We start from the raw sequence: 11,351 nt of genomic DNA on the forward strand, positions 1-11,351 counted from the left end.
CAGGGCAGCCGTTTCTAAATCCTGATGGGACTCCTGCTGTTTACAATCCACCAGTGAGTCAGAAGTCCAGTATACAGCTTAACCCAGTGCAGCCACAAGCCCCGCCCCTTCCCCCTCAGCAGCAGCCAATAGTAAGCCACGGTGTCCCACAGGTATGTGTGCTGGGGTCGTTTCTGTTTTCTGATTTTGTTGTATTTGTGTGTTGTACACTTTCGGGATGTCGATGTTCGAGCTGTTATTATGCAAAATAAAAAACAACAAAGACAAATACATTATAAGTAATTGTAATATGTCATCTTTTACAGTAAACTTTACTTTTTCAGCAGATATGTAATTCATTTACAATAAGTAATTCATTTTATATTAAATTAATTACACCCAACACTGATCAGTAGGTTGTTTTCAACCATAAAAGGAGGGCTAATAATTCTGTCTTTTATGTCAAAAGATTAAGGCAAATTTGATTTCATGTCATTACTCATGTAAAGCTTTTTCTTAAAGCACTGGTAAATGTCATTTTTACCTTTTCCAAACTTTAATGTGCTGTGCCTTTATCAAAATCAATCACATGTACAATCCTCTCTTTTCTGATTTAGGTTCAATACTCCTCGGTGTCATACCTTCCACCTCAGCAAATGAACACTTCTACCTCTCAGCAGCTCCCTATGGAACAGACTGTGAGTGATATACAGTGGTTTGCAATGTAAATATTATATGGTGTACTTTTTTTTTCTTACATAATTTATATTCACACATCACAAAGACAAAAATGATTATTAAGCATTTAAAACTATAGAATACAGCTTTAACTTTTATACCTGTACATTAAAATGCATCCTTATTATATATATATATATATATATCCTCCTGGTGATCCGGTTTCCCCCACAGTCCAAACACATGCGCTATAGGTGAATTGAATAAACTAAATTGGCCGTAGTGTGTGTGTGTGTGTGAATAAGTGTGTATGGGTGTTTCCCAGTAGAAGGTTGCAGCTGGAAGGGCATCCTCTGTGTAAAACATATGCTGGAGTAGTTGGTGGTTTATTTCGCTGTGGTGACCCCTGATAAATAAGGGACTAAGCCGAAGGAAAATGAATGAATGAATAAAATGACTGTCATACATTTAAACATTGTTTACTCATACTTTTATATTTTATTTCACAAATGTCCTCCCACATTAAAGCAGAGACTCGTTAAATCACTTTTTTGTAAATTGAACTTGATGCAGACACTAAAATGCAATGACTTTGACCCATATCTTTATTTTGGGTCATATTATATGACATGTAAACAGTGCTCAGCGTAATAAACCACACCCTATTTTAAAATTGAATATGTTTATCCATTTCTCAGTGAATATAGGCAATGTATTTTGGTGCATTTAAACAAAACAGATTTATTAAACAGATGTATTTATTAAAATAATATTTTAGTCACCAAACATATTTAGAAATAGAAAGAGAATATAATTAAAATTCAAGCAAAATATTGCAAAATTTAAAAAAAAATGTCAACAATTTTAAAATGTTTTGCTTTTCTTGATTTTTTTTTTATTTTATTTATTTATTTATTTATTTATTTATTTATTTATTTATTTTTATTTGTATTTAATATTTTTCTATAACATAAATTTGGATGTACTAGTATTTGGACCATTATTGTAAGTTATTTTGTTAGATAAGCTCCAGATTTGGCTTCAGTACTGACTAATTTAATGTATATGCACAAATATAATATTGTATACTGTAGCTTTCTATTAAAATATGAAATTTAAAGCTAGATTTGTGAGGGTGTATTCGTATATGCTGAGCACTGTAGCTGAATAAAAGTGTCAGCTAAAGGATCATATCAGCTCTTTATTAACAATATTTTGAGCACTAAATTAAGGTTGAATTTCGTATTGTGATGCAGTTGCTAGAGAAACTGAATAATAAATGAGTAAATAGAGGGCGTGGCTTGTTTTTTTTTTTCTACTGCGAGCTGATTGGATGTCGTAAAGTAGGCATTTCATTTAGAAAGATCTGGAAAAGGGTTTGGGGAGAGTTATTACAACCTAACAGACTCCTCCTGCTCACCATTTCTGTTTGTTGTCAAAATTGACAGCTGGAGGGGCGTGGTTAAGTATGTTAGCCACGCCCAATACCTCAGTCAGACCTAATCTGAGAGTTTAACTGAAAACAAACAGGAAGTGCATTTTCAAATTTCAATTTTAGATTACAAGGGCAAACAGTTATTTTTTCTTAATGGTATGCACAGATGAATGTTCAACACAAAACTAGCAATGTGAGCTAACACAGTCAATATGGTTAGTTTTGTTTTCATGTGTACTTTAAGCATGACTCTGAAGACTGTTATGATGCTAAAAATTCAGCTATTCAGATTAAAAAAAAAAAAGAATGGTTTTCTGAATATGTAATAATTTGTAATATGAATAAATTTTGGTTCCCTAGAGGGAAGACATAAGCGCTAAGTTTGGTCACATGACCTTGAGTCACCAATCATCAGGAGATCCTCCAGAAATGTCCTCATTCTACATGCAGGGAGGTCCGCCCACACACACCTATGCTCCGCCCCTCCACAGCTATGCTCCATCTCACCAATCAGAGAGTTACATGAGCCCTGGAATGACTCTGGCTCCTCCCACAGCCCCGCCCCCTCCGAATCAGCAGAGCAGCCAGGTACTGCGTATTTAAATTGGGAATAAGATATGATGTGATGTCATATCATATCGTATGTGTAATTGTGAGTCGATTCTGGTTTCTTCTGTCAGGTTTCAGTTTACAGTTACCCGGTTCAGTGCGCCAGTGCATCTCAACAGTACACAGCAGCTGCTTACAGCACACAGACAGGTAAACTGAAGCTTTACTACGGTACTGAATTACTACTTTCTCTGATTATTTTTATTTGAGAAAACTTTTACTTCTTTACATTGTAACACAGTAATTTAATCATATAAATACTTAAATATAATTTATACTTTTAATATACAGTGCATCAGGAAAGTATTCATAGCACTTCACTTTTTCCACCTTTTTTATGTTACAGCCTTATTCCAAAATGGATTAAATTCATTTATTTCCTCAAAATTCTACACACAATACCCCATAATGACAATGTGAAAAAAGAGTCTCTGAAACTGTTGCAAATTTATTAAAAATAAAAACCTGAAACATCACATGTACATCAGTATTCACAGCCTTTTGCTCAATACTTTGTTGATGCACCTTTGGCAGCAATTACAGCCTCGAGTCTTTTTGAATATGATGCCACAAGCTTGGCACACCTGTCTTTGGGAATATTTGCCCATTCCTCTTTGCAGTACCTCTCAAGCTCTACCAGGTTGGATGGGAAGCAACGGTGTACAGCCATTTTCAGATCTCTGCAGAGATAATCAATAGGATTTAGGTTTGGGCTCTGGCTGGACCACTCAAGGACATTCACAGAGTTGTTATGAAGCCACTCTATTGATATTTTGGCGGTGTGCTTTGGGTCATTGTCCTGAATCATCGCCCCAGTCTGAGGTCAAGAGCACTCTGAAGCAGGTTTTCATTCAGGATGTCTCTGTACAGTGCTGCATTCATCTTTCCCTCTATCCTGAATAGTCTTCCAGTTCCTGCTGATAAAAAAAACACCCAAGGCATGATGATTGGAACTTTCAGAGCAGCAGAAATTTTTCTGTAACCTTCCCCTGCCTTGTGCCTCGAGACAATCCTGCCTCAGAGATCTACATACAATTCTTTTGTCTTTATGCTTGGTTTGTGCTTTGACATGCACCGTCAACCCTGGGACCTTATATAGACAGGTGTATGCCTTTTCAAATCATGTCCAATCAACTGAATTGACCACAGGTGAACTCCAATTAAGCTGCTGAAACATCTCAAGAATGATCAGTGGAAACCGAATGTACCTGAGCTCAGTTTAGAGCTTCATGGCAAAGGCTGTGAATACTGATGTACATGTGATTTTTTTTTTTTTTTTTTTTTTTTTTTTTTTTTTTCAGATTTTTTATTTGTAATAAATTTGCAACTATTTCAAAAAATCTTTTTTCACATTGTCATTATGGGGGATTGTGTGTAGAATTTTGAGGAAATAAATTAATTTAAAGAGCCCATATTATGGGTTTTTGAAAATGCCCTTCCATGTAGTGTGTAACACAGCTCTAAGTGAAGTGAAATATCCAGCTAAGGCTTAAATCTGTAAGTGTACAGTGTTTAAAACTATTGATTCATCTATAAAAGAGTCGACTCATAGAGCTTCAAACGAGTCGCCTTGATAACGAGTCATTAGGTGTTTCGCGATGACGCAGCCACGAAACACAAGCCTCGCCAGTAGTTACGCGCGCAAACCAGGGAGATTTGAAACCTGCGGCCCCGCCCACTAACACAGAAAAAACACTACCCACACACACAGACGCCGCCGGTCGAATGAAGTCACGCTGTGCTCAGATAGATAATATTGACAGTCTCTACCCAAAGATGAGTTGTTAACCTGGTACAGTACATGCGGTTACTCTTTATATTCTCTTATCACATGTAAGCCACGTTAAAAACGCGACGCGTGCCGCTTTGTTTACGGATTTAACGTTAAAGGCTTTTGTGAGCTCGCGTTCCACTGCCGTTTGTCGTTGCTATGGCGATCGATCGTAAGCTAGGAGACTTGTGTCACTTTCCCTAGTTCTTCTGAGGAGCGTTGTGTGTGTGTGTGTGTGAGAGAGAGAGAGAGAGAGAGAGAGAGAGAGAGACTCGCGTCGCTTTCCCTAGTTCTTCTGAGGAGCGTTGTGTGTGTGTGTGTGAGAGAGAGACTCGCGTCGCTTTCCCTAGTTTTTCTGAGGAGCGTTGTGTGTGTGTGTGTGTGTGTGTGTGAGAGAGAGAGAGAGAGAGAGAGAGAGAGAGAGACTCGCGTCGCTTTCCCTAGTTCTTCTGAGGAGAGTTGTGTGAGTGTGTGAGAGAGAGAGAGAGAGAGAGAGAGAGAGAGAGAGAGAGAGAGAGAGAGAGAGAGAGAGAGAGAGGGAGAGACTCGCGTCGATCTCCCCAGTTCTTCTGAGGAGGGTTGTGTGTGTGTGTGAAAAAAGCCTTACACTATGAAGCGCGGGTGCACTGTGACTACTTTTATATAGTTGATTACCAGCTGGGCATTTCACTCTGTCTCGTGCTGAAGCCTGTCACTGTCGACCAATCGCAGCAGGCTGTCATCGGTCCAATCAGCGCAGATTAGCTTCGCGCTGAGGAGGGGGTTGGGAACAAATGAATCGCTGAACGATTCATATGGGAGTCGTTGGGATAATTAGGTAAAAATAAATGCAGGTTATAAGACCATCAAAGTGTTTTATGACCTTGCATGCATATTAGACAGTTGTTGGAGACCCTTACAACCTAAATATGACCCTATTTCATGTATAATATGGGCTCTTTAATCCATTTTGGAATAAGGCTGTAACATATAAACAAATGTGGAAAAAGTGAAGGGCTGTGAATACTTTCCAGATGCACTGTATACTTTAATATATGTATATACTTGTATAAAAGTATTTATGTATATAATGTTTTGTATTTTTTTGTATAATTATGTTTTTTTTACATTTTTTTTTAATTAATTTTCACAATAATATGCATAACAATACATCTTCAAAAGATAGAGGAAAAACCCAAAACAAAACAAGGAAGGAAAAAAAAACTCAGATTATATATAAAACAGGACAAAACTCAAATAAAACGTATAAGAAAAAAGGGTAAAAACATTGCTTATTGTCCAGATAGTAATACAGTCAAAATATTCATCACATAAATGGGCAGAAACTAGGTTCCAAATAATCCAAATATTGAGTCCAAACTTCAGTGTTTTTGTGTGTGTAATACATTATTATGACGCTCCAGGATAATTAAAGGTGCAGTATGTAAGTTTGACACCAAGTGGTTGAACTAGGTATTGCACTCCTGGTTCAAAACACAAGCAAGAGCAGGTTGCCAGATTGACAACGCCAAATGCAGTTTACCTGACTGTTGAGTCTTAGGGCTGCATTTAAGTCGTGTTCCAAATAAAATCAACAGCACACGATGAAAGGAATATTTCCATATCCGTTTTTGTCCTAACCAACACCTGAAATATATATTTTGGAAATGGCTGAACAACAGAAAACTGACAATGATCACCTCAGGTACACCTCATGTGCTTTATTCAGTGATGACATTTATTGCCATACTACTGAAAGCAGCAGCAGATAGTTCACATCAGATCTTGAAAATAAAATAAACCCATTAAAATTGACACTCAAAACCAACACAAATCAGTGATTCAGCAGCTACATTTAATAATGTTAAAGAGGTTTAATATGTATTAATTAGATTATAAACCTTACCACTTCGTTGGGGTGCAGTGAGTGCACTATTGTGTGCTTCTGAATGGCTGTATTTAGATTTCTGTTATGTTTTGTCTGGTGCAAACAGCCAAATTGCTTTGATTTGTCATTAATAATTAGTAATATGAGACGTAATGATAATAAATTTAAAGGTTTTCTTGCAAAATAAATATACATCCATCAGTAAGAACAATTAAGTACATTAAAAATCAAATACCTCTGAGTTTGAGTAAATTTAAAAGGGAAGACTTCATATGTGTCCTGCTGTAATGTTTTTGAGGGTGTGTGTGTGTGTGTTGCAGCTCTGCTCGTGGATCTGTCAGTAGTAGGACAGGGGGCCGTTTCTACTGTCAGAGATGCTGCCACTCGTCTCACAGTGAACCGGTCTCTTTTCCTGCTATTCACTTCTGCATTGATATGAGCAGACGAGGAGATAAAGCCTGGTCACAGCACATCTTATTGGTTCAGTGTGTAAAATACATGTAGAAATAAATGAAGAATGCGTGGAACTGTCTGTGTTTGCTGTTATTTGAAAAATTAATCACTATAACATTCAAAAAACATTTCTCTTAACAGGATATCAGCCTGTGGTTTCTAATCAACAAGGATGCCTGGGCATAATGGGAAGTCAGGTTTTACCACAAACACAGCAAGGGATTATGGGAGCTTACTCATCTGTATCCTCCTATCAGGTATAAAGCTACTAATATACTAAATAATATACTAAATACTAAAAACTAATATACTAAAAAATGTAGTTGTTAATTTCGGTCTGTGTGTATAATTTTATTTATTTATTAAATGTATTAATTTATTTATTTATTGCATATTACACAATATGACTGTTATTTTATGACAAACTTTTTACATGCATACAGTTTTGTCACAATACTTATACATACATACATACATACATACATACACACACACACACACACACACACACACAAGTATATATGTATGTATGTATGTGTATATACAGTATATATAGATAGATACATCTCTCTCTCTCTCTCTCTCTCTCTCTCTCTCTCTCTATATATATATATATATATATACATACACATACATTATATATATATATATATATATATATATATATATATATATATATATATATATATATATATATATATATATATATATATAATGTATGTGTATGTGTGTATATATATATATATATAATGTATGTGTATGTATATATAAATATAGTGTATGTATATATAAATATATGAGTATTATTTGAATTTATTATACATTATATAATACTATATAATTTTAAATACATTTAAAAAATAAATTTGTTATTAATTATTTTATTATTGTTGTTGTTGTTGTTTATTTACTTGCTCATTTATATTTCATGCAAAATAATGGTAAAATAATTATAATTATTAAAAAAATAAATATTTAGGATAAAATAAAGTAGGCTACAATATAATAATATAAAATACATACTATATATAATGTATATTTCTTAATGTTTTTAAAAAATGGTCATTTCTATAAATATAAATATTAAAATAAAATTTCTAATAAAACATCTATATGTACTGTCTCTTCTCTCAGGTACCGCAGCAGCATCAGTCTGCAGTGCTGGTGTCTGGTCAGGGCGGGCAGACGCAGTGTATGGTTCCCCCTGCTGGAGTTCAGCTTTACTGCAACTCTCCTCCTCCTCCAGCTCTCAATATGATGGGAGTCTCCTTCCAGTCATCTAGCTGCAAAAATGGCTGTAACGTTAACCAGAACCAGTGCTGGTACTGATATCAATTCAAATGCATATACAGTATTTGTATACACGATAATGTTCAGTCTGTAGCATACGAGTCTGAGAGCATCCCTCAGATTCAGCCTTTTCTACTTGGTCAGAAAATTGATTTGACTTTTACTTTACATGGATATCAATTATGAGAGTATCATGTTTAAATTGCCGTGAGAGCATAATTTATACTATTTATATTCCTTGTGTTTTTGCCTAATATACATATGTTGTATTTGAATAGTTTACGATACTATATATTTATCTTGTTTATGTCACATGAGTGAAACTAGAGTCAGTGTTCTCCGTTATCAACAAAGTAGAACTATGAAGAGCTCTTTTAAAATATATATATATTTTTTTTTGTTTGTTTGGTTGTTTTACAGAGTTTTATTTGATCGGATTGGATAATATCTATGTGATAATATTTCTTAAATATATTGCCTTTTAATTGGTAAATTGCTTGTTGGCTTCTTTTGTTAACACACATTTATAATCGTCAATTGATCCTCCAATGGGCACTTTTATTTAGAGAAATGCACTCACCGGCCACTTTATTAGGTACACCTGTCCAACTGCTCGTTAACTTCTAATCAGCCAATCACATGGCAGCAACTCAATGCATTTAGGCATGTAGACATGGTCAAGACGATCTGCTGCAGTTCAAACCGAGCATCAAAATTTAGGAGAAAGGGCATTTAAGTGACTTTGAACGTGGCAAGGTTGTTGGTGCCAGACGGGCTGGTCTGAGTATTTCAGAAACTGCTGATCTACTGGGATTTTCATGCACAACCATCTCTAGGGTTTACAGAGAATGGTCTGACAAAGAGAAAATATCCAGTGAGCGGCAGTTCTGTGGGTGCAAATGCTTTGTTGATGCCAGAGAAGACTGGCCAGACTGGTTCCAGCTGATAGAAAGGCAACAGTAACTCAAATAGCCACTCGTTACAACCAAGGTCTGCAGAAGAACATCTCTGAACACACAACACGTCCAACCTTGAGGCAGATGGGCTACAGCAGCAGAAGACCACACCGGGTGCCACTCCTCTCAGCTAAGAACAAGAAACTGAGGCTACAATTCACACAGGCTCACCAAAATTGGACAATAGTAGATTGGAGAAACGTTGCCTGGTCTGATGAGTCTTAATTTCTGCTGTGACATTCGAATGGTAAAGTCAGAATTTGGCATCAACAACATGAAAACATGGATCCATCCTGCCTTGTATCAACAGTCACTGGTGATGGTGGTAAAGGTGTGAGGGATATTTTCTTGGCACACTTTGGGCCCAATAAGTACCAATTGAGCATCGTGTCAACACCACAGCCTACCTGAGTACTGTTGCTGACCATCCCTTTATCACCACAGTGTACACATCTTCTGATGGCTACTTTCAGCAGGATAACACGCCATGTCATTAAGCACAAATTTTCTCAGACTGGTTTCTTGAACATGACAATGAGCTCACTGTACTCAAATGGCCTCCACAGTCACCACCTATGTGATGTGGTGGAATGGGAGATTCACATTATGGATGTGCAACCAACAAATCTGCAGCAACTAACTGCGTGATGCTATCATGTCAGTATGGACCAAAATCTCTAAAAAAAATTTCTAGAACCTTGTTGAATCTATGCCACGAAGGGTTAAGGCAGTTCCGAAAGCAAAAGTGGGTCCAACACGGTACTAGTAAGGTGTACCTAATAAAGTGGCCAGTGAGTGTATATGGGACATTCTACCAGAAACATGCATTTTCATTGACAAAAAAGTGTGCCCGGGCCTGACCCCTAAGCTTGTCGTCCTCAGAAAAATCATACAATTAAATAAAAGAATGTACCCTTGATCGCTGTCAGCTTCTCCTCCATCGAATGATGTTACTTCCCCTAAGTCATAGCCTAATAGTGTATTGCACACATTTTATGTAAATTTTATGCAAATTTGACTGACAGAAACATGGGGACGATTGTAAATGTATTTGTATTATATATTTGTAGTATTTATTTGTAGAATTTATTTGTAATTATATGTTTATTTATAATTATATGTTAATCAAATGATGTATTTTTTCTAAATAACAATTTTTAGCATAACAAAAATATTAAAGCTGTAGGTTCAATTGGGCTGAGGACAAGGACGACAGGGTTTGTACATTTGTAAACTGTTTTAAATAATGAAAAGAATCTAAGAATCAAATGAATGACATATTCCTTTACAGAGCAACTCACAGAAATCAACCGTCAGTCTATTTTAGAAATTTTGGGGATGAAATACTTTTTATGTTTTTATTTCAGGGACAGATAATGTATGTTTCTGGTAGAACGTCCTTTAAATATAGTTTACAGTCAATATATAATATAGTGAGTTTGACAAGAAAACAATATAACGAAAAACAATTATATTACATGTGCAATAACAAAACATTCATCTGGGCTTTAGGATCAAATACAATTCCTGAACGAATCATTCGAATCGAATTAATTGATTCATTTGAAAGATCCGACTCAAAAGAATGATTCATTCACAAATCTATCAAACGCGTCGTTGAAATGGCGTAATGCTTGTCTGGCGATGTAAATTACAACCTGAAATTAATTATACTCGATTACACTTTAGCAATCATGTCATATTAGTTTTCTATCAGCTGTCTGTAATTAGAACAAACAAAAAAGCATCTGAAATCATTTGGACTTTTCTACAGGGGGAAGTCCTTGAACAACAAGGGTGAGTAAATCATGGCATAATAGTATTATGAATCGTATTTTAAACCCAATGTTTACGTGTAGTACTAGCGTTGGTATTGTGACAAAATTTTCCCACAAACAAATTCAAGATAGCGGGCAACTTGCAGCCAATCACACGCGTTACTGTTGAGCAATTGATAACAGTAGCCAATCAGATGCGCTTAGATTAGTCACCGCTGAGTTTTGAATGTGTACGTTTACTGACGGAATTCTGCGGGGTCAATCATGAACGAAAAAAGTAAAGTAAGTAAAACATTCATCGTTCAATTTGACTGTTATTGAGTTTTTGCATAATTTGTGTTAGACTTGTGTCCTGGGCTGAAGTGTTTTGTTTGTAATTCGGTTGCAGCATTATGTTAGAAAAACGGCTCCAAACAAACTGTTTGATGCTAATCGTTATGTTACATTGATAACGTTACAATATCACGATCGGATATCATCAAAATGTTGCTGTCCTACATGTAATGAGCTCCTTATACGTTTAATTGACCAGCCA

General features: G+C 35.9%; 1 protein-coding gene across 4 annotated transcripts in view; it reads left to right on the forward strand.

Annotated features, from left to right (window-relative positions):
* Positions 1-8,575, forward strand: part of arpp21 (cAMP-regulated phosphoprotein, 21) — a 164,859-nt gene extending 156,284 nt beyond the window's left edge. For 3 of the 4 annotated variants that reach the window (XM_056479693.1, XM_056479692.1, XM_056479695.1), the window contains exons 15-20: positions 4-152; positions 597-677; positions 2,453-2,680; positions 2,773-2,851; positions 6,934-7,049; positions 7,927-8,575. In XM_056479693.1, the coding sequence (XP_056335668.1) occupies positions 4-152; positions 597-677; positions 2,453-2,680; positions 2,773-2,851; positions 6,934-7,049; positions 7,927-8,121 (848 nt within the window). In that variant the 3' untranslated portion in view covers positions 8,122-8,575. The remainder of the gene's footprint in view (positions 1-3; positions 153-596; positions 678-2,452; positions 2,681-2,772; positions 2,852-6,933; positions 7,050-7,926) is intronic. The other variant, XM_056479696.1, reaches the window with a different exon arrangement.
* The last annotated feature ends 2,776 nt before the right edge of the window (positions 8,576-11,351 follow it).

Source organism: Danio aesculapii, chromosome 19 (assembly GCF_903798145.1).
Source record: "Danio aesculapii chromosome 19, fDanAes4.1, whole genome shotgun sequence".
NCBI lineage: Eukaryota > Metazoa > Chordata > Actinopteri > Cypriniformes > Danionidae > Danio > Danio aesculapii.